Below are 25,141 nucleotides of genomic sequence, written 5' to 3' on the forward strand. Positions count from 1 at the left end.
AAAAAAATTCAACCAGGGACTTTCCGCTCCACAGACGGGTACTTAATCCACTGCTCCAGACAAGTTCACTGTGAGAGGAGGTGAGTAATGGTATAACAACATCAATATGTTATATGTGATTTTAACCCCAGTGCTGTGATACCTAAACTTAAGCCTAACCTGAATCCCAGAGCTGTGATACCTAACCCTAACCAAACCTTAACCTAACCATTTTCGTTTTCTAACCATACCCCAAACCTTAACCCTAACCTTAACCCCAGTGCTGTGATACCTAACATTAACCTAACTGTTAGGTTAAAATTGTCTATAGATCTATCACTTTCCAGGAGAAACTTTAAGTTGCTTCAGGCCTTACATAATTCTGAGATTTTGGCCCATTCTCTTGGGAGACCTCAGCAGACACTTTAAGGTCTATGTTACAGACCTCTAGAGTGTCACCGACTCAGAGTTTCTGACCTTAGATCCACTTGAGTTTCCACCTTTGCCCACGGCCCATAGGCCCTCTTCATATGCTCAGGCGATAACAAAGCCTAGACCGAGGTCCAACGCTGTCTCATATCCGCATTGCTTACCTAGCCACAATCCCCTACATTCCTCCAACTCTAACCTCCCCCGGATGCCACAACCTAATCGTTACCCTAATCTTAACCCTAACCTACGTCCTTCCCTCAGGCCCAACCCTAACCCATCCCCTTCTCCCATACCTAATCTTAACCCACCCCCCTCTCCCCTGCCTAATCCTAACCTGCCCCAGTTACCAATACCTAACCTTAACCTTTTCCCAAACCCCATACTTAACACTAACCTACCCCTTATCTCCGTGCTGGATTGCAAGGTTCCTTCCATCCTCTGTCTATATCTCCCATCTAACCCTGTTCTCACTCCCAGGACCCTGTTCCGCTCCCTAATCCATCAGGAGATTGGGGGATCGTTCATGTTGAGTTCTTACTAGTTGGACTGTCCTCCCGGGTTGGATTGCCTCCAAGCACTCCTAGACAGCTAGCCATTCTCCAGGTTCCATTGACCCCTGTAAAGACATTAGACAAGAAGTTAGCATCAGTATCAATGGTCCCTAACCTCCATAGGTCCCCTATTCCTCGTACAGTAGAAGTCAGTGTGGTGATTGAGTCCTACCCTCATAGCCCTGAAAAGAAGGTGCTAACCCTGTTCCAGATCATGGCCAGCTATCCCTAATCTAAGGGTGGTGCTTACACACTTGTGTTTGGATGTATTACACAATCAATCTCCAAAGCAAATGAGCACAAGTAAATAAAGAACAATAACATCAAAATAGGATTTTTTTAAATATAAGATCTTGTTCTCTACATTAGTTTACATAAGCTCTAACCATTTCTCAGTGTGCTCCACCTTATAATATTCTTTAACCTATATAAAGTATTATTGACATTTTAATTTTGTTTCATTTATCATTTCCCCCACATAGCTTTTCCTTTGAAAAGGTAGCCTACACAACACAAATTATAGACACACCAAATACCTTTATTTTCAATCAATCAAATGTATTCATAAAGCCCTTTTTACAACAGCAGTTACCACAAAGTGCTTTACAGAGAAACCCGGCCTTTAACCCCAAGGAACAAACAACAGTAGTGTTGAAGTTCAGTGGCTAGGAAAAACTCCCTAAGAAGGCTAAATTTTAGGAAGAAACCTAGAGAAGACCCACGCTCAGAGGGGTGACCAGTCCTCTTCTGGCTGTGCCGGGTGAGATATTAAGAGTCCAATTGGAATAATAAATACATTTCTCTGGGCTAAATCCAGAGTCTATTTGATTCTAGACTAGGTCAAAAGTATGACCAGGTGGACAAGGACAGGGACAGCAACGGGCCCCCCAAACCAGGTATTCCGCAGGTGTGGACCAGGACCTCATCTCCTCCTAAAATTTTAAACTGGAGGAGACTGAGAAAAGTTAGAAAAAAGTTAGTTTATTTTGATAGAGACATATGAAAATCGGAAGTTTTATTGTTGTTGATTAATCTCTTATGTAGAGTTTTACTGTTGCTGAAGTTAAATAAATAATATGCCTGCAAGTATAGAGCGGTATAGTTGTTTTTAACGGTTTTGTGAGTACAACTCCTTTAATGCCAACTCCTTTACATGAAACGTACACAATCAGTTGCATGGATATCGTGGAGGTGGTAACAGCTAGCCACAATCAATGACGTGCGGTTACTTAACTACAGAATCGCAAACTCCTCTTCAATTTCGCAGTTCGAAATCGATCCTAAACATTTTTTAACTAAAATCGAAAATCAGTACTGTAGATGTATTGATTGTATGAGTTAGTGAACTGTTGTAAGCTGTTGTAACCAATGTAGATGTATTGATTGTATAAGTTAGTGAACTGTTGTAAGCTGTTGTAACCAATGAAACAAAATATTAATTGTTTGTAATATGAGCTGAAACTGAAGGTGCAAGCAGGAGAATAGGAAACCCTGTTCAAGCGGTTGCCGGGGAGAGAAAGATTTAGTATGTCTGTTTTGTGAGAAACACGTCACAGGTCAGAGACACACACACATAGTCGGACAGACAACACAGAAACCACAAGGGGGGCAAGGGGGTACTTGCAGTTATCCTATAAGTAATAGAACTGGGATTGGGCCAATGGCACACTTGCTTTGTAACTTAACGCCTCTATCTTTTGGGCGTAGTGGAAGTATAAAAATGATGTTTTGACTGTTGATCCTTAGACATTGTGCGGCGACACTTGTCTCCAAAAGCTTTTGTAATAAACGGAATATGCGGTACGGTAATTGACCTGACTCCTGGTGTTTTATTCTCCTTTCCAACAAACCAACTAGGGGAAGTGTTAGACTTCAACAGTACACACCTATATCCGCATGTCAGAGTATTTTCTAAGCCCATATCGCATAATTTAAATGACAAAGAAATCCTCCCTTCTTGAAAGTCATTAGCCCCTGGACAACTGTTGTGCATGGCAGCTGCATTTATCTACTACCTTGCTGGTTAAAATGAACTATTAGCTGATTACAGTCCTAACCTGCTTACCTGTCAAGTAAATACAGATAAGTAACCAAAACGAGAGTTGGTTCCTCGCAATTTCCATGTTTTCCCAAAAAAGGCTTTGCCAGTAAATCCGCCACCAAATGCATTTCTTCTCATCCATTGTGCCTTAAAAAGACAACAGGGCTCAGTACAAATCTCATCAAAAAATCTAACGCAAAGCACTACATTTGACAATCTAAACCTCACTAAAAAAGTTTAAATAAATCCTACATTACGTCCTAACTAGTCTAATATCAGGCAAGCTAGAAGCTGCTACGTGCCAAATGAAAGGCTCATGATGGCGAACTCGAAATCTGATTGGTTGAAGAATATGACAATCAATAACCTCCTCCCCATTTGCTTCAACAGAAGATGAGATTAACTCGAAATTCTATAGGTCTCAGGATAGATTTTCACCCAGAGACAGCAAATATGGAAAATCTGATTGGATAAAAGCTCTTAATTATTAATATTTTTTACTGATCGTATTTGTCCATTAACTTTAATCTTAGCTTAGTTGGCATTTAATGTCTGTGCTGCTATTTTGTCTGTGTCTTACGTGTATCTATGTAATTTTTTCCTGTACATTTCTTATATTTTGTATCCTTTATTAATTTGTCCTGTACAGCACTTTGGTCAACGACAGTTGTTTTAAATGTGCTTTATAAATAAAGTTGACATTGACATTGACATTACTAAATATGCAAGAATCTGAATTCATAATGTTTCACCATCTTTAGTGAAATAGTGAATAATCATATAAATTAAGGCATTATTAACACACAAACCATTGTCTGCTGATTAGCATATGTTTTATTGATAAGACAAGTGGAATAATCCTCAGGAAAATTACATCTTAGAAGGTTGCGCAGTAAATATTCAGTATACTCTTTAACAGTACTACTGTCCAAAATATAATTTCAACCAGTTGAAATCAGAATACTGCTCCATTTTTAATAAGCAACATGGTGTTTATGGGCTGCTGCAGTGGCAATTTATGTTGTCATAATATACAATTCTGGAATAATATGTATTAATTTCACAAAATGTACTTGTGAAAAGGTTTAAATATGTCATTTGATGCTGTAGAAGTAGCATTTTTCACATATTCAGAATTGCTGAAAAACCATTACGCCTGACATAATGGGTCCCAATTGCAAATATGTTCCTTTAGAGGACTTATACACCTCTTTTCAAGATGTTATTTTAAACATGGTGAGAGTGGTGAGCTTGCAAATCTGGGAACCTCAAAAGCACAACCAACTATATTTGCAAAACCACGCCCCCTGACATGTTCATTGGTCAATAGCATCCATGTTTTTTGACATACTGGCCTGGCTGATATATAATAATATAATAATAATAATGAACCGGAACAAACACATTAGGGGTTCCTTGCGGCTCAGCTCTTTCTTCACCACGACAGACCGATACATCGACTGCATTACTGCAGAAACTGCACCGATCCGTCTGTCAATCTCCCGTTCCATCCTTCCCTCACTCGTGAACATGACCCCTAGATACTTAAACTCCTCCACTTGAGGTAGGCACTCTCCACCAACCTGAAGTGGGTAAGACACCCTTTTCCGACTGAGGACCATGGCCTCGGATTGGAGGTACTGATTTTCATCCCCACCGCTTCACACTCGGCTGCAAACCGTCCCAGTGCATGCTGAAGGTCCTGGTTAGAAGGGGCCAACACGACAACATCATCTGCAAAGAGCAGAGACGAAATTGTGTGGTCCCCAAACCTGACACCCTCCGGCCCCTGGCTGCGCCTAGAAATTCTGTCCATAAAAATTACGAACAGAACCGGTGACAAAGGGCAGCCCTGCCGGAGTCCAACATGCACTGGGAACAAGTCTGACTTACTGCCGGCAATGCGGACCAAGCTCCTGCTTCGGTTGTATAGGGACCTGACAGCCCTTAGCAAAGGACCCAGGACCCCATATTCCCGAAGCACCCTCCACAAGATGCCGTGAGGGACACAGTCAAATGCCTTCTCCAAATCCACAAAACACATGTGGATTGGTTGGGCAAACTCCCATGAACCCTCCAACACCCCGTAGAGGGTATAGAGCTGGTCCAGTGTTCCACGGCCCAGACGAAAACCACACTGTTCCTCCTGAATCTGAGGTTCTACTATCGGCCGTATTCTCCTCTCCAGTACCGTGGCATAGACTTTCTCGGGGAGGCTGAGAAGTGTGATCCCCCTATAGTTGGAACACACCCTCCGGTCCCCCTTCTTAAAAAGAGGGACCACCACCCCGGTCTGCCATCCCAGAGGCACTGTCCCCGACCGCCACGCAATGTTGCACAGGCGTGTCAACCAAGACAGCCCCACAACATCCAGAGACTTGAGGTACTCAGGGCGGATCTCATCCACCCCCGGTGCCTTGCCACCGAGGAGTTTCTTGACCACCTCAGTGGCCGAGTCCACCTCTGAGCCCTCATCCTCTGCTTCCTCAATGGAAGACGTGACAGCGGGATTGAGGAGAACCTCGAAGTACTCCTTCCACCGCCCGACGACATCCTCAGTTGAGGTCAACAGCTGCCCACCTCTACTGTAAACAGCGTTGGTAGGGCACTGTTTCCCTCTCCTGAGGCGCCGGATGGTTTTCCAGAATCTCTTCGAGGCCAGCCGATAGTCCTTCTCCATGGCCTCACCGAACTCCTCCCAGGCCCAAGTTTTTGCCTCCACAACAACCCAGGCTGCAGCCCGCTTGGCCTGTCGGTACCCATCAGCTGCCTCAGGCGTCCCACAAGCCAACCAGGCCTGATAGGACTCCTTCTTCAGCTTGACGGCATCCCTTACTTCCGGTGTCCACCACCGGGTTCGGGGATTGCCGCCTCGACAGGCACCGGAGCCCTTACGGCCACAGCTCCGAGCGGCCGCTTCGACAATGGCGGTGGAGAACATGGTCCACTCGGACTCAATATCTCCAGCCTCCCTCGGGATCCAGTCGAAGCTCTGCCGGAGGTGGGAGTTAAAGATCTCTCTGACAGGAGACTCGGCCAGACGTTCCCAGCAGACCCTTACAGTACGCTTGGGCCTGCCGAGTCTGTCCAGCTTCCTCCCCCGCCATCGGATCCAACTCACCACCAGGTGGTGATCAGTTGACAGCTCCGCCCCTCTCTTCACCCGAGTGTCCAAGACATACGGCCGCAGGTCAGATGAAACGACAACAAAGTCGATCATCGACCTGCGGCCTAGGGTGTCCTGGTGCCACGTGCACTGATGGACACCCTTATGCATGAATATGGTGTTTGTTATGGACAAACTGTGACTAGCACTGAACACCACTCGGGTTCAGATCAGGGGGGCCGTTCCTCCCAATCACGCCCCTCCAGGTGTCACTGTCGTTGCCCACGTGGGCGTTGAAGTCCCCCAGTAGAACAATAGAGTCCCCAGTCGGAGCACTTTCCAGCACCCCTCCCAGAGACTCCAAGAAGGTCGGTACTCTGCACTGCCGTTCGGCCCGTAGGCACAAACAACAGTGAGAGACCTATCCCCGACCTGTAGGCGCAGGGAAACGACCCTCTCGTTCACCGGGGTAAACTCCAACACATGGCGGCAGAGCTGGGGAGCTATAAGCAAACCCACACCAGCCCGCCGCCTCTCACCATGGGCAACTCCAGAGTGGTGAAGAGTCCATCCTCTCTCAAGGAGTGTGGTTCCAGAGCCCAAGCCGTGCGTAGAGGCGATCGCGACTACCTCTAATCGGAACCTCTCAACCTCACGGACGATCTCAGGCTCCTTCCCCGCCAGTGAGGTGACGTTCCACATCCCTAGAACTAGTTTCCGTGTCCAGAGATTGGGTTGTCTAGGCCCCTGCCTTCGACTGCCGCCCGATCCTCTTCGCACTCTTATTGTTCCTCCTGTGGGTGGTGAGCCCACGGGAAGGCGGCCCCACGTCGCCCGTTTATTGTGATAAAGAAAATCTGAGTGCTGCCAGCATAATATCCTTCTACTAAAATAACACTAATGAATCCAGGAATGGCCATCACTTATTATCATCACCTATATTGATAGATATTGTATCTATGTCATTCACAAATAGCTAATTAGCTATTAAACGGCTAGTGGCAAAAGAGAAATTGTTCAGGATAGACAAAAACCTCCCTGGCTACAACTTTGAGTAGATAAGTAATGGGAAGCCTAAAATGAAACTGTTTACTATATTGTGACTATTTCTGGTGGATTTTCTTATTATGTCTCAGGATTTGTTCAAGATAGACCAACACTTCGCTGGCTACACGATTCTCTCGTCTTTTCACCTATATTGTTACAGTAGTTATTGTATCAATGTCATTCATGAATGGTTAATAAGCTGTTAAAATGGCCAGTGGCAAAAGCCATAAAGTTCATAGATGCTGTTTGTGGTGGAGGTAAACTTAATAAGAAACATTACTCAGTTTAAAACAATATAATGGGGTCTAGTGACATATTACTTGCTAATAAGCTTTTAAAACGGCCAATGGCAAAAGTCATACAGTTCATTGACACTATTTGTGGTTGAGGTAAACTTAATAAGAAACGTTACCTAGTTTAGCGTTAGTTAATGGTGTATAACAAAATATTCAAACTTGACATGATGTTAATGAGTGAAAAAAATATAATACAAAGAGGCTATACTAATACCCAAGATGGAGGCAGTTTGGTGGTATAGTGGTTAACAACAATATCTTACATGTTGGCTATCCAGGTTCAATTCTCGAGAGGGCAGCCAAGACAAACACATTTTATTGTGGGCCGGCTGAACTAGGCTTTCATGGTTTCGTGTTTATGAACTTATATTTTTTGTTTATTTACATAGCAGAAGAGTCTAATAAAGTTTAGTTTTGTTAACACATCTGAACACCCCTGTATCAGCCAGAAGTCTAAAAGTAACATTATATCCAGACCCCAGATGAGAGACCTGAATGTCAGATTTTCAGAATCGCACCTGGGCCATGCTCGCTACAGTACATTTCTTCTCGGGGAAAAGTAGTACCTTCGCAGAGATATTGTATTCTAATAAATCTGCTACTATTTAGAGTACCATACCATGGAATCTCTACATTACTTGAAAAAGCAAAGAGACGTTATAGTTCATTAACCTATACAGTTCTTCAGAGGATCAACTGTAAATGGCAAAATACCAACAGAGGGCAGTCATGAGCTGAACTACCTCTATTAAGATCAAAAGCAAAATGTACATAAGATCAACATGACATGAAATATGAATCCAGATATATAACAAAAAATACACAAACATATTTCAGAAAAAGCGTTAAAATGACAACAAGTCAACAAGGGCTTTGATATTCGAGTCCAAGGCCTTTGAAGAAAGTAGCGTGGTAGACTCTGACTTTACACTGAATATAACCAGTCAGATCCCATGAAGAGGTTTTATCCAATACTGTTTTGTTCAATCTTCTTGAACTATGATTAATTCATAACTCATGGAACATTATTTAGTTGTTTCTGGTAGCTGTTATATTACTAGCAGTCAGGACTGAAGAATGTGTTTTTGAGGAGGATGATGTTACTCTGTCAGGCTACTACACCGGCTTTCACTCTGGTAATAATGTACTCTGGTACCAACAATACCCGGATCTTAACCAGAATTATTGCTCCTCATCAGTGATGCAGGGTTGAAGGAATCAACCCATTCTCAATATTCTGTTAGACAAAATGAAGGGAAGAACCACGTGGATTTAAATGTCTCCTGTGCTGAATTGATGGGCTGTGCTCTAAACTACTGGAACAGGAAAATACTGTACTTAGATTTCTGTTATACACATTTCTTGTGACAGTTGTGATACTAATGTTTTTTTCTTCACTGTTTATAACCTACATTAAAAGTTATTTCTTACTGTATTTTGGTGTATGAATCAGCTGATAAACAGCAATGACATCCTTGAGTAGCCTTTTTTGTTCATGTTTAAGGGGTCGATTAATTCTGGAGAACATTGTATAGGCCCCTCCCCTATTGTAGACAGCTGTGTAATCTCCTCCACAATGCCTCCTGAGACAGAGTTACAACATTCAGAGAGGTGGTTTAACAAGCCCTGGACACATACAAGTGTGTTTATTCTCTCCTTAACTACCATCAGTAGACATGGAGTCTTGGATGAAGAATATTCTGATTATTGCAGTGTTTAATTGTGGTACGATAACTGTTATTTTATGTATTTGTCTACTACATTTGCTCCAATGCCTTTTGACAAAAAATATATTCCAGTATTTATTCATACATTATTTCCACAATCATGTTGCTTCATTTTATTCTCCCTGATATATCAGGATTACCTTCCTTTCCAGAATGCAGAGGAGAAGACTCAGTCACTCAGCCAACAGGAGATGTGATCACTACTGAGGGAGAACAGGTCACACTGGGCTGTACATTTGATACTCAGGATGGAGGTCCATACCTGTTCTGGTACAAACAAGGAGCTAATGACCACCCAAAGTACATGCTTATGCGGCCCAAATATGGAACTGGGGTCAATGCTGCTGAGTTCAAAGATAGATTTCAAGCTGATCTTGATACCAAGACAAATTCAATCCCCTTGACGATCCAGAGACTACAGCTGTCTGACTCTGCTGTGTACTACTGTGCTCTGAGGCCCACTGTGACAACAGGATATTCAGTCCCCATACAAAAACACTGTAGGTCACAATGACAACACACCTGTCTGTAGAGTATACGATCTAAACCTAATAACTGACAAGCTCCAGTACATACAGTTATGCACTTTATTTACAGCAGTATTTTATGCTGAGAAAAGAATAACGTTTAGACTGAATCAAAATAAAGTAAAAACAAAGTAACATTGTTGGTTTGCACATTTGTTAACTGGAGCTGATAGGTAGCGTTCTTCTGAGCAACTCTTCTTTGGGGTGGAAATCTAGTCAAACTTAACAGAAAGGATTAACTGAAAACTTTGCAAATGAGGTATGGTAGGACTATTCTGCTAAATTGGTTTAACTATTAGGCCTTTAATAATATTAAACTGAATAACACTTTTAATGTATTACTGTGACGGACAGCTCCGTCATCTCCCGCTTTTCCTGGTTTCCTATTATCCTTGAACACATCCCGGACTTGTTTTGTGTCTTGTCTCCAATCATCACTCACACCAGGTCCCAATGCAGTTATTAGTATGTGTTTAAATGTTTCTCCTCTGCCCTCCTCACTGTCATTGTTGCTTGTCTCTGTATGTTGCACGGCAGTGGTGAGTGTCGTTTTGTTTAAGCCTTGTTTTCTTTCAGTTTGTTTAAAGTACTCTGTGTTTGTTTGGATTAAAAGTCAACATCGAATGCCACTCTGCCCGCGCCTGGTTCCTTCTCTCCACCACTACACAACTGTGACAACTACACCAATCAGCCATAACATTATGACCACTGACAGGTGAAGTGAATAACACTGATAATCTCGTTATCATGGCACCTGTCAGTGGATATATTTTGTAGCAAGTGAACATTCTGTCCTCAAATTGGATGTGTTAGAAGCAGGAAAAATGGGCAAGCATAAGGATCTGAGCGACTTTGACATGGGTCAAATTGTGATGTTAGACAACTGGGTCAGAGCATCTCCAAAACTGCAGCCCTTGTGGGGTGTTCCCTGTATGCAGTGGTCAGTACCTATCAAAAGTGGTCCAAGGAAGGAAAAGCGGTGAAGCGGCAACATGGTCATGGGCAGCCAAGGCTCATTGATGCATGTGTGGAGCGAAGGCTGCTCCACACATGGATCGTCCGATCCAACAGACAAGCTACTGTTGCTCAAATTGCTGTAAAGGTTAATGCTGGTACTGATAGAAAGGTATCAGAACACACAGTGCATCGCAGTTTGTTGTATATGGGGCTGTGTAGCCGCAGACCAGTCAGGGTGCCATGCTGACCCATGACCCCTGCCGAAAGCGCCTACAACGGGCACATTAGCATCAGATCTGGACCACGGAGCAATGGAAGAAAGTGGCCTGGTCTGATCACGTTTTCTTTTACATCACGTGGATGGCTGGGTGCATCGCTTACCTGGAGAAAACATGGCACCAGGATGCACTATGGAAGGAACCAATCAGCTCCCCAAATACCTTTTGAGGATTCACTTCATTCTCGCTTCTCTGGTAAACAGAACAAAGAGAAAAGCTGTGTGGATAGGGAGGTATCATCTCCTACAGAGACAGACTCTGTTCTATGCACTACTGTTCCTGACTCCACTGGAACTGTGATGAGAGCTGATTAGCTTGTAGGTCACTTCTCTGATGAAGAAATAGATCTGTGTGCATCAGCAGACTCAAAAGCTGAATTCTTGCTACTCATTATTGAATATTGAAGGAATTTAACCATTTTAGATTTTCTATTTAACTGAATAAAAAAAAAACTTTCAGAAACAGACACATGATGGTTTCTCCGCGTGGCGCTGCGTGCTCTCACCCTCTCCGGTGTTCCACCTTGCCAGTGTACTAACTGCCGGCCGGAGACGATGGCAAACGCACCCCTCACACACCTGTTTTTAGTTATTCATTATGTTGTCTATTTTAGTTCCTGGTTTTCACCTGCACCTCACAGGTTATTGTGTCATTATGTTTGAGACCATGTTGTGCATTTTCTCACTGCATTAAAAAAGTAAATACAAGCAGTTGATTCTCCATTTTGTTGTTTTTGTCTCTCATTTTTACCCACGCACTATCCTCGCACCTCACAAAGCAGAAACTATAAGAGACATTTGCTTTCGTCATTTTAGATGGCCTTGCTGTGTTTAGTATTGTTCATGAACATATTTGTGGCTATGTTAAAACATTGCCATACAGGTCCACTGGAAATATATTACATTTTAAATGTTATCCATTAAAATTTTAAGTGTATGCGTATTCAAACCATTCTCTATGCAGGTGTCAGTTCTGCGGACCTCACTCCACCCAACAGAAAATAATACTTTTTATAAGGAACCTTGGTAATCCTGTCTTATAAGTACTCCAGAACTGCTAATGCTGTTGATTATTTCTATTGGTATGACCAAGAGATGGCACAAAGACCAGTGTTTGTCTTGTTCATCTCGGCTACACTAGAATATCTGTTAAACTGAATGAAGAGAAAACATTTGTGGATATGAAGATTTTCTCTGCTGAAGTAACAGACTCAGTTCTGTATTACTCACCCTCATTGATGGGAAAACTTGGAACACTGTACAAAAACCTACCCACATACTTTTCACATTAGTGTAAAAAAAAAGCTTCTGTATAATCAAAGATCCATGTGAAACCTAGAGGAAGTTGTTGTTAAGGTACTTTCAGACCCTCCAGAGCAACAATGGCTGAGAGGTTTTTCAGCTCTACAGTGTTTAATATACCCATTGTATATCAATGGGAATATACTGTCTAATCTCATGAGAATTTCTGATGACACTTTTGACACTCAAGTTTTCTTGATTATGAAAACTTGAGTTAAATGATATTAATAAATTAAATGATACTAATTACATTTTTAACTGCCTTTTTTGTTCATCTTCAAGAGGTTGATTCAGTCTGGAGAACCTTATATAGTCTCATCTCCTATTGTAGACCGCTTTGTATAATCTCCTTCTCAATACCTCCTGAGGCAGAGTTACAGTTGTGCTTATAATTTTGCATACCCTGGAAGAAATTCTGAAATTTGGCATTGATTTTGAAAGTATGACCGATCATACAAGAAATCTTGTTTTATTTGAGGATATGAAGCCATTTATTATAACATAGTTGTTTGGCTCCTTTTTAAATCATAATGATAAAAGAAATCACCCAAATGGTCCTGATGAAAAGTTCACATACCCTTGAATGTTTGGCCTTGTTACAGACACACAAGTTGACACACACAGGTAAAAATGGCAACTAAGGACAAACATAATAACAAAATGTTATGGAGCAACGTAAAGATCAACTTAACTAGAGATATGTGAATAGGGAACATAATTGCAACAATTCATGTTAACTCCAAACGTTATTGCAGTTTCTGTCATTCTTGAGAGGTATGGTTGCTTTATAACCATAAATGGGGGTGAAAACAAAAGTGTTGCGTTTATAATTTGATACACTGTAACAAGTATTTGATACACTGCCGATTTTGCAGGTTTTCCCACTTACAAATCATGTAGAAGTCTGTAATTTTTGTCATAGGTACTCATCAACTGTGAGTGAAGGAATCTAAAACAAAAATCTGGCAAATCACATTGTAGGATTTTTCGCATCGCATCGCATCGCATCATCTTCCGCTTAATCCGGGGCCGGGTCGCGGGGGCAGCAGTCTAAGCAGGGATGCCCAGACTTCCCTCTCCCCAGACACTTCCTCCAGCTCTTCCGGGGGGACACCGAGGCGTTCCCAGGCCAGCCGGGAGACATAGTCCCTCCAGCGTGTCCTAGGTCTTCCCCGGGGTCTCTTCCCGGTGGGACGGGACCGGAACACCTTCCCAGGAAGGCGTTCCGGAGGCATCCGAAACAGATGCCCAAGCCACCTCAGCTGACCCCTCTCGATGTGGAGGAGCAGCGGCTCTACTCTGAGCTCCTCCCGGGTGACCGAGCTTCTCACCCTATCTCTAAGGGATCGCCCAGCCACCCTGCGGAGAAAGCTCATTTCGGCCGCCTGTATCCGGGATCTTGTCCTTTCGGTCATGACCCAAAGCTCATGACCATAGGTGAGAGTAGGAACGTAGATTGACCGGTAAATCGAGAGCTTCGCCTTGCGGCTCAGCTCTTTCTTCACCACGACAGACCGATACATCGACCGCATTACTGCAGAAGCTGCACCGATCCGTCTGTCAATCTCCCGTTCCATCCTTCCCTCACTCGTGAACAGGACCCCTAGATACTTAAACTCCTCCACTTGAGGCAGGCACTCTCCACCAACCTGAAGTGGGCAAGCCACCCTTTTCCGACTGAGGACCATGGCCTCGGATTTGGAGGTACTGATTTTCATCCCCACCGCTTCACACTCGGCTGCAAACCGTCCAAGTGCATGCTGAAGGTCCTGGCTTGAAGGGGCCAACACGACAACATCATCCGCAAAGAGCAGAGACGAAATCGTGTGGTCCCCAAACCTGACACCCTCCGGCCCCTGGCTGCGCCTAGAAATTCTGTCCATAAAAATTACGAACAGAACCGGTGACAAAGGGCAGCCCTGCCGGAGTCCAACATGCACAGGGAACAAGTCTGACTTACTGCCGGCAATGCGGACCAAGCTCCTGCTTCGGTCGTACAGGGACCTGACAGCCCTTAGCAAAGGACCCAGGACCCCATATTCCCGAAGCACCCTCCACAGGATGCCACGAGGGACACAGTCGAATGCCTTCTCCAAATCCACAAAACACATGTGGACTGGTTGGGCAAACTCCCATGAACCCTCCATCACCCTGTAGAGGGTATAGAGCTGGTCCAGTGTTCCGCGGCCTGGACGAAAACCACACTGTTCCTCCTGAATCCGAGGTTCTACTATCGGCCGTATTCTCCTCTCCAGAACCCTGGCATAGACTTTCCCGGGGAGGCTGAGAAGTGTGATCCCCCTATAGTTGGAACACACCCTCCGGTCCCCCTTCTTATAAAGAGGGACCACCACCCCGGTCTGCCATCCCAGAGGCACTGTCCCCGACTGCCACGCGATGTTGCACAGGCGTGTCAGCCAAGACAGCCCCACAACATCCAGAGACTTGAGGTACTCAGGGCGGATCTCATCCACCCCCGGTGCCTTGCCACCGAGGAGTTTCTTAACCACCTCGGTGACTTCAGCCCGGGTGATGGACGAGTCCACCTCTGAGCCCTCATCCTCTGCTTCCTCAATGGAAGACGTGACGGCGGGATTGAGGAGATCCTCGAAGTATTCCTTCCACCGCCCGACGACATCCTCAGTTGAGGTCAACAGCTGCCCACCTCTACTGTAAACAGCGTTGGTAGGGCACTGTTTCCCTCTCCTGAGGCGCCGGATGGTTTGCCAGAATCTCTTCGAGGCCAGCCGATAGTCCTTCTCCATGGCCTCACCGAACTCCTCCCAGGCCCGAGTTTTTGCCTCCACAACCACCCGGGCTGCAGCCCGCTTGGCCTGTCGGTACCCGTCAGCTGCGTCAGGAGTCCCACAAGCCAACCAGGCCTGATAGGACTCCTTCTTCAGCTTGACGGCATCCCTTACTTCCGGTGTCCACCACCGGGTTCGGGGATTGCCGCCTCGACAGGCACCGGAGACCTTACGGCCACAGCTCCGAGCGGCCGCTTCGACAATGGCGGTGGAGAACATGGTCCACTCGGACTCAATATCTCCAACCTCCCTCGGGATCCAGTCGAAGCTCTGCCGGAGGTGGGAGTTAAAGATCTCTCTGACAGGAGACTCGGCCAGACGTTCCCAGCAGACCCTTACAGTACGCTTGGGCCTGCCGAGTCTGTCCAGCTTTCTCCCCCGCCATCGGATCCAACTCACCACCAGGTGGTGATCAGTTGACAGCTCCGCCCCTCTCTTCACCCGAGTGTCCAAGACATACGGCCGCAGGTCAGATGAGACGACAACAAAGTCGATCATCGACCTGCGGCCTAGGGTGTCCTGGTGCCACGTGCACTGATGGACACCCTTATGCTTGAACATGGTGTTCGTTATGGACAAACTGTGACTAGCACAGAAGTCCAATAACTGAACACCACTCGGGTTCAGATCAGGGGGGCCGTTCCTCCCAATCACGCCCCTCCAGGTGTCACTGTCGTTGCCCACGTGGGCGTTGAAGTCCCCCAGTAGAACAATAGAGTCCCCAGTCGGAGCACTTTCCAGCACCCCTCCCAGAGACTCCAAGAAGGTCGGGTACTCTGCACTGCCGTTCGGCCCGTAGGCACAAACAACAGTGAGAGACCTATCCCCGACCCGTAGGCGCAGGGAAACGACCCTCTCGTTCACCGGGGTAAACTCCAACACATGGCGGCAGAGCTGGGGAGCTATAAGCAAACCCACACCAGCCCGCCGCCTCTCACCATGGGCAACTCCAGAGTGGTGAAGAGTCCATCCTCTCTCAAGGAGTGTGGTTCCAGAGCCCAAGCCGTGCGTAGAGGTGATCCCGACTACCTCTAATCGGAACCTCTCAACCTCACGCACTAGCTCAGGCTCCTTCCCCGCCAGCGAGGTGACATTCCACGTCCCTAGAGCTAGTTTCCGTGTCCAGAGATCGGGTTGTCTAGGCCCCTGCCTTCGACTGCCGCCCGATCCTCTTCGCACCGGCCCCTTATGGTCCCTCCTGTGGGTGGTGAGCCCACGGGAGGGCGGCCCCACGTCGCCCGTTCGGGCTGAGCCCGGCCGGGCCCCATGGGGGAAGGCCCGGCCACCAGGCGCTCGCATACGAGCCCCAACCCCGGGCCTGGCTCCAGGGTGGGGCCCCGGCTGCGCCATACCGGGCGACGTCACGGTACTCAATATTTTTTTCATCATTAAGGGGGGTTTGAATTGTAGGATTTTTAAGTAATTAATTTGCATTTTATTGCATGACATAAGTATTTGATACATCAGAAAAGCAGAACTTAATATTTGGTAAAGAAACCTTTGTTTGCAATTACAGAGATCATATGTTTCCTGTAGTTCTTGACCAGGTTTGCACACACTGCAGCAGGGATTTTGGCCCACTCCTCCATACAGACCTTCTCCAGATCCTTCAGGTATCGGGGCAATAAGGACTTTCAGCTCCCTCCAAAGATTTTCTATTGGGTTCAGTTCTAGAGACTGGCTAGGTCACTCCAGGACCTTGAGATGCTTCTAACAAAGCCACTCCTTAGTTGCCCTGGCTATGTGTTTCGGGTCGTTGTCATGCTGGAAGACCCAGCCACGACCCATCTTCAATGCTCTTACTGAGGGAAGGAGGTTGTTGGCCAAGATCTCGCGATACATGGCCCCATCCATCCTCCCCTCAATACGGTGCAGTCGTCCTGTCCCCTTTGCAGAAAAGCATCCCCAAAGAATGATGTTTCCACCTCCATGCTTCACGGTTGGGATGGTGTTCTTGGGGTTGTACTCATCCTTCTTCTTCCTCCAAACACGGCGAGTGGAGTTTAGACCAAAAAGCTCTATTTTTGTCTCATCAGACCACATGACCTTCTCCCATTCCTCCTCTGGATCACCCAGATGGTCAAACTTCAGACGGGCCTGGACATGTGCTGGCTTGAGCAGGGGGACCTTGCGTGCGCTGCAGGATTTTAATCCATGACGGCGTAGTGTGTTACTACTGGTTTTCTGGGTATTTATGGGTAGATTAAGGTCATACATGTCCATTTTATTGATATTTAATTTAAAATATGCTATAAATTGTATTTATGTGTATTAACACCATTCTCTAAGCAGGTGTCAGTTCTCAGGACTTCACTCCACTACAGACTGAAGAAAACTGTTTAAAGGGAACCTCAGCGGTGTACTAACTGCTGGCAGGAGATGATGGCAGCAGTGTACACCACCTACTCAGCAGCTCCTCATTACCAATTAAGTTGTGTTTTTCAGTTCCCTTTTTTTTCCTTGCACCTGATGGGTTATTGATTTCATGTGTTGTTTGAGACTGTGTGATGCCTTTTTGTTTAAAAAAGTAAAAAAACGTTGCTTGTTGTGTTGGTGGGGTTTTGTTTTAATTTTTGCTCCACCTTTATGCACTTCTAAACTGTTCTACACTGCATGCACAATTATTAGGCAAGTGAGTATTCTGATTGTATTATTATTTCTATGCACATTTTCCAACTCCAAACCATATAAACTTGAATGCTCATTGGATTTAATCATTTTCAAGTGGTATGTATTTGTGTAATGAGGGAGGGTGTGGCAACAGTGAACAACACCTTATATCAAGGTGTGCAGAATAATTAGGCAGCTTTATGACCTAAGGTAAAATGGGCCAAAAAAAAGATTTAACTGAAACTGAAAAATAACAAATTGTAAAATGCCTTTCAGACAGATATAACACTCAGGTGTGACCCCCGGACACTCAAACGTTTTGTTGTGAATAGTCAACTGGGGTGCAAAAAATGCATGGAGAAGAAAAGACGCAAGTTTACAGGAAAAGACTTGAGAAGAATTAAATGTGAAGCCACCAGGAACCCCTTTTCCTCCAGCGCCACCATATTCCAGAACTATAACCTACCTGAAGTGTCCAGAAGTACATGGATTCAAGTGCTCATAGACATGGCCAAGGTCAAGAAGGCTGAAAGAAGACAACCACTGAATAAGATTAACAAGTTGAAGCATATAGATTGGACAAAGAAATACCTGAAGACAGATTTTATTTTTCATAGGTTTTATGGACACATGAACTGAGAGTGACTCTTGATGGACCAGATGGATGGGCCTGTGGATGGATCACTAATGGACACAGGGCACCACTTCAGTCAGGCGCCAGCCAGGTGGAGGATGGGTGCTGGTATGGGCTGCTATCATTTTTGGGTTGAAGATGGACTGAAACTCAACTCCCATACCTATTTCCAGGTTCTGGAAGATACTTTCTTCAAGCATTGGTACAGGAAGATGTCCTCTGCATTCAAGAAGGCCATGTTCTTTATGCAGGACAATGCTCCATAACATGCATCAAAGTACTCCACCGCTTGGATAGCAAGCAAGGGCCTCAAAGATGCCTGAATAATGACCTGGGCCCCTTCCTTACCTGACTTAAATCCTATTGAGAACTTGGGACCCTTCTCAAAAGTGAGGTTTACAGTCAGGGAAGACAATACACCTCTTTGAACAACATTTGGGAGGCTGTGGTTGCTGATTCAGCCAAAGTTGATTGTGAACAGATCAAGAAAGGCCAGAAATATTATTTAATTTTAATTTTGTGCTACTTATTTGTTGCTGTTACTTTAAAAATGGAGGATAAACAAGTGAGTTGCAGAATTGTTTTTTGTAATTTAGTTGCCTAATAATTGTGCACACTAATTGTTGCCTAATTGAGCACACATGTATTCCCCTGAGAAAGATCAAAACAAATTTTTCCTTTGTTAACCCTTTGACGCGTACGATCACACCGGTGTGATCAGTCTAGAGTGGTCCCTGAAGCGTACGATCACACCGGTGTGATTAGAACGTGTTGTTTAGAACGCACCATTAGAACGCCTAGGTACGAGTGACGTAACAATGGCTGGTCAGACCGCGCTGTTATTTACTCACATTTAGCTCAACCAGCGTTTATAACTTTATTTCCTGATTGTAATTGTTTCAAGACCACACTATAATATTAACCAGGTAGCAAGCATTAAAAAAAGGTTAATTATGTACCAACAGGCAGCCAACACTAGCAGTTATATTTTCTACAATAAACATAACACACAAAAACGAATGATATTAGCGACTTCTATAGAGCATCTAACCATTTCCTGAAAGAGCTGACAAGTTGTCAAAATAATTTTGTAAAACCTTACTAGAAGTTACGTTACCCGTTGAGGGCGCTGCTATGCTTTTTATCAACCGAAGATAAAGAAAGGTGAGTAACTCTTAAGACCTGATGGTCATTTACATTTGCCAGTCTTTCGGACAGATTTGCCATCCTGGGAAAACTATGATCTTCATTTTCGCTGTCACACTTTGTTAGCTAGCGGTTAACTGGCGTTTGCTAGCTAGCTACAGTTAGCTACACATCAACCAGCTTTTGCAGCTTTGAATTCGAGTCAAAGAGAGAAGCTTGCAATGCACTGTATGTCGTGTTCCTTATCTGGCAAAGTGACTGTTCATGTCAACCGTCTGAATGCCACTCAATGCATGTAGCTAACGTGGGGTTAATCCAGTCAGTTTGTTTGGGTTCACTAACAATAGCTCAATTGGCAGATCTAGTAGCGAACCGATGGCGCAAACTAAAACAGTATTACAGCACTACTTTTGTACTGCATTGCCTGCATTGCACATGTATACATCCCACTTGTAAAGTTTCTGACCTCTTGTTTGCACTGCTGGTTAGACGCTAACTGCATTTCTTAGTATTGTACTTGTGACAAAGATTAATCTAAAAAAATCAAAACTCATAATACGCCTCACACTAAAACGAATGATGTTAGCAACAACTTACCATATCCCGGTGAGCTGACGCCTGGTCAAAATCATTGGGCAAATAAATCCAAAGATGTTAGTAACCCGAAAGTAGCTAACGTTTGTTGGCGCTGCTATGTTCGTTTATGCGAATCAACCATATATAATGGTAAGCGGAAGAGTATGTATGTAGATTGGATATCCTAATTGAACGGACGGTCAGCCCCAGTCATTTCCATTTGCTTGCCTTCTGGACATATTGGTGAATCAGCTCCTTTTTGATTGTCTTAGGTTGGGTTGACCTTACGACTCCCATACTGCATTGCAATGTAAACAGAAATGGCCACGCACTCAGACCGTATTTATCTAAAATAGCTCAAACTCATCACTATAACCTTGAAACAAACTATTTACACCGACCTCTTAAGTATGCAAGAATCGGAATTAATAATTTGTCATATGCACTTAAAACGAGTATAATAACATAAATAAAGAAATTATTACCACACAAATCATTATCAGATAGTAAGCTTGATTTATTGATACAAGTGACGCGTGCCAGTACTTTTCGCGCCGGTACTCATTCATGAAAATAACATCACCGCTGACAGTCGCTCATTAGTTATTCTCTAATCTAATTTACCTAGCTACTAAATTTTTTGGGGGAAATACAATGTCTTTCAAACAGAGACAGCTAACAAATGAAGACATAGTTGAGTTGTTTTTTAATTCTGACAATGAGTCAGAATATCAGAGTGAGGCGTCAGACTCTGACAGTGACCAGGAGCTACCCCCTAATCTTGTGGCTATGGAGAACCCTGAGGTAACCACCCAAATCCTCATGGAAAATGGTGATGAGGATGGAGGCAGGCCACTTGTGGGTGATGTGATGGAAGTCAGCAGCAGCCACTGGAAGGACAACAGTCATTTTACCCCCCCTGTCCCTGCCATTGCCTTTGATGAGGGCCAGTCAGGAGTGCAAACCAGTTTGCCATCTCCCACTGAGGCAGAGTGCTTCAAGCTCTTTATGACAGAGCAGCTGGTTGGAGACATAGTGGAGGAGACCAACCGCTATGCACTGGAGCTGCAGGAGAAGACAGAGCCAGGAGTAAGGGGAAAGCTTGTCAAGTGGGTGTCAACATCTGTTAATGAAATGTATACCTTCTTGGTGGCTGTCCTCCTCATGGGAATAGTGAGGAAGAACTCCCTGAGGGAATATTGGAGTTCAGATCCCATGTTAGCGACACCCTTCTTTGCAACACTCTTTTCCCAAGACCGCTTCTTAGTCCTCCTACGATGCCTGCACTTTGCCAACAACGCCACAGCAAACCTCCAAGATCCCTTGCACAAAATAAGGAGAGTTCTATCAGGACTGACACAAGCATTTGGTCAGGTCTTTGTCCCCTACAAAGATCTGTGCATCGACGAATCCCTAATGCTGTGGAAGGGTAGGTTGTCCTTTCGACAATATATTCCCTCCAAAAGGCACAGGTTCGGGGTCAAATTCTTTCTTCTGTGTGATGTCAAGACAGGATTTGTTCAAGACATTATAATATACACAGGGTCCACTACTGACATCCAGAATTATGAGGGTCTTGGTGTGTCTGGATCAGTGGTAATGACCATGTTGGCTCCTCACCTTGGCAAGGGCCACACACTTTATGTTGACAACTGGTACAGCAGTCCAACTCTGTTTCAACATCTCTTGTCTAACAACACTGGGGCCTGTGGCACAGTCAGGAGTAACAGGAAGGGGATGCCAAGATTCAGCAGCAGGAAGATGCAGAAAGGGGAGGTTGAATTCTTGGACAATGGGAAACAGCTAGCTGTGAAGTGGCATGACAAGAGGGATGTTCATGTCCTCTCCACTGTCCATACTGCCACCATGTCAGAAACCGGAAGGGTCGACCACCTGACAGGAGAGAGGAAGGTGAAACCTGACTGTGTGCAGGAGTACAATAAAAAGATGGGAGCTGTTGATAGGGTTGACATGGTCAACAGCTTTGTGGAGTGTGCCCGCAAAACCACCAAGTGGTACAAGAAGATATTCTTCCATCTTGTGGACACTGCACTCTTCAACAGCCATATTGTACATCGCCATCTGACCGGTAAGATAACAACTGAACAAGTTGTTTCTTTGTAATTGGGTATACACAAATGTCAATATAATTGCATAATGTAACTCTCACTCATTATCTTCAACTCTGTCACACGTATAGGTGAGGTTATCACATACCAGAAATATCGGGAGAACCTCATGAGAGAGCTGCTGGAGGAGCATCACATCCCTCGCCGTCCACCCACAGGAGGCCGGCCTTCTGGCGACAACCCCCTGCGCCTCACTGCACGACATTTCCCAGCTGAAATGCCTCAGACAGATGCCCAAGGCAGCCGAACAAGGAGGCACTGCAAAGTATGTATGTCCGGGACCAGGAGCAGGAAGCTGAGGAAGTTAACAAAGTACATGTGTGTACCTTGTGACACACCCCTATGTGTTACACCATGCTTTGGGGAGTACCACACTCTCAAGCACTATTGAGCAATTATATTCCTTGTTCTGTTTTGTGTGGTCTTTTTTACTGCTGTGCATGTTTTGTCTTCTAGTAAGTGTCTTAGTACCCAAATAAATTGTTATTGTAAAATGTATTTAGTTAGTCTTTCGGGGGCATAAGACTTTTTCACAGTACTGTATTTCTAACTTTGTGCGTTATTTATATTCCAGTTAGAGGAATTGTAAATAAAGTTTTTTTTCAGTGGAATACTCGTATGCAGTGTCCTCAATACAGTTAACGCCTTTTCTTACTGTTTTTAATTCCAAGAAAACTATGCACAAGGACACTGAATTCAGACCGCCTCTTGATCACAATGTTATTGGCTATACATACATCGACATGAAGACCATAACGAAAACCAACACATTTCTGTTTACAGTTTATGCAATTATACAACACTCACCATTGTCGGAAAAAGATCCGTAGTCACGAATGCATAGCCAGGTCCGGAAGACGTTCAGCAAATTCTCGTGTCCCAAATAATCTTAACGATTTCATAAAAGTTGACAGACCATAAGGTTAACCTTAGCTATACCCAACCTAGCTAAAGTCAATGCATCGGCTAAGTACTTCAGCTCTAACCTACCAACATCAACTGAAAAGTTTTTTAGAAAAATATTTTCTCTGCATATTGCACTGGGGTAGGCTAAATGAAATCGGCTACTGTGTTAAATGGGCTAAGCACTGTTTAACATAATATTACAATTTACACGAGTGCCATGCTTTGCAGATAATGTGCTTTTATCCACTACAGTAGTACATTAGTTGATGCATTGAAAGAAACACGCTGGCTAATGGCTAGCTCAAGTAAATTCTACACTGCAGAAGTTGTATTGTCAATGTATTATTTAGTTAGTGTTTTTAAAATGATTTACCTATGTTATTGCTGGTTGTCATATAGAAATATAATTTTAAATTGACTGGTCAAAATAAAAAAAAGAACTATATATATAGCAAACAGCGTGGTTCTGGTAAACTGCAGCGAATGGAGCTGCAGGTCAATCCTGTGACGTCATAATCACATTCTAGAACTCAGAGCTAACACTGAAATCACGCGCAAAAAAACTCACGCTGGGGTGCCTGGAAGAGATATTTGGAACTTACGTGTGAAAAGGTTAAACATTCAGGTTTGAGGTTCAAAGGTGTTTTGGAATGACTGTTTGTTATTTTATTGTTTGTTCAACAATAAAATAAATATTAAAGAATAATAATTGTGCACGCAGTGTAAACTTATTTACATTTAGTGACCGTTTAAAAAAAGTTAATTGTCATTTCAATGTTTTTTTTTTTAAAACAGGGCCACCGTACACTTTTTCGGGAGTCCAGTTAAGAGACCATTACAGTAACCCTACTAGAGATAAAAGCATGGATGAGCTTCTTGTGGTCTTTTTGGGATACTAAGCCTTTGATTCTGTCTATATTTTTTAGATGATTGAATGCTGTTTTGGTGACCGCTTTGATATGACTGTTAAATGTGAGGTCTGAGTCTATCAGAACACCAAGATTACGCACTTGATCCCTGGTTTTATGGCCCCGAGAATCCAGCTCTTTACTAATACTTGTTTTATTTTTGTTGCCAAACCAATAATAATAACAATTTTGGTTCATCCAGGTATTTATGTGGTCTATACAGTGACACAGAGATTCTATTGAGCTGTTGTCATACGGTTCGAGAGCCATATATATTTGAGTATCATCGGCATAGCTGTGGTAGTTAATGCTGTTGTTTTGTAGAATTTGGCCCAGAGGTAGCATATAGAGATTGAATAGAAGCTGTCCGAGAACTGATTCCTGTGGAACTCTGCATGTCATAGCCACCCTATCAGATTCATGATTACCAATAGTAAAAGAGTCCGGCTGCTAAACTGGCCTGGCTGCAGTCCAGTGCTGTCACTCACTGAAAACATTTGGCACAATATGAAACATTAAATATGACAAATGAGACCCAAAACTGTTGAGCAGCTGAAATCCTATATCAAGCAAGAATGGGAATACATTTTACTTTAAAAACTACAGCTGTTGGTCTCCTCGGTTCCCAAACACTTACAAACTACTGTTAAAAGAAGAGGTGATGCAACACAATAGTAAACATTCTCGTCTCAACGTTTTTGAAACGTGTGGATGGCATCAAGTTCAAAAAGTATTTAACCAAAAACAATACAATTTCTCAGTTTCAACATTTGATAAGTTGTGTTTGTACTGTTTTCAATTCAATTCAGGGATAAATGATTTGCACATCATTGCATTCTGATTTTACTTGCATTTTATGCAACATCCCACCTTTTTTGGAAATGGGGTTATACAATGTTGAAAATAGTTCAAATGAAGAAATACCCTTGAATGAGTAGGTGTTCAAACTTTGACTGGTACTGTATGAGTAAACTAATTAATTTCTTGAAATTACTTACTGAGATATCCCCTTAGTTCCAAAAGCTCATAATCTGTAGTGAATAGGGGTTAAGGAAACTGGATGTAGACTAGGGTGGTCCATCATCCAGGCAATGTCATACCACATTAGGTAGCTTGGTTACATCTTCTTCTGATCTAGGCAAAGCAGTATATTTTGGGGTAAGAAACTATACTGTTTGATGAT

General features: G+C 44.0%; 1 protein-coding gene across 1 annotated transcript; it reads left to right on the plus strand.

The window, feature by feature from the left end:
- The first annotated feature begins 20,669 nt into the window (after window positions 1–20,669).
- LOC117594149 (piggyBac transposable element-derived protein 4-like) lies at window positions 20,670–23,474 on the plus strand. Its single transcript, XM_034291257.1, has one exon. The coding sequence runs from the start codon at window positions 20,670–20,672 to the stop codon at window positions 22,137–22,139; it is 1,470 nt and encodes a 489-aa protein (XP_034147148.1). The 3' UTR covers window positions 22,140–23,474.
- Window positions 23,475–25,141: the final 1,667 nt, after the last annotated feature.

Source organism: Esox lucius, chromosome 3, assembly GCF_011004845.1.
Source record: "Esox lucius isolate fEsoLuc1 chromosome 3, fEsoLuc1.pri, whole genome shotgun sequence".
Lineage (NCBI taxonomy): Eukaryota > Metazoa > Chordata > Actinopteri > Esociformes > Esocidae > Esox > Esox lucius.

What these genes read in the sequence shown, in the direction of transcription:
- LOC117594149 (XM_034291257.1), top strand. Translation starts at nt 20,670, where the DNA reads ATGTCTTTCAAACAGAGACAGCTAACAAATGAAGACATAGTTGAGTTG.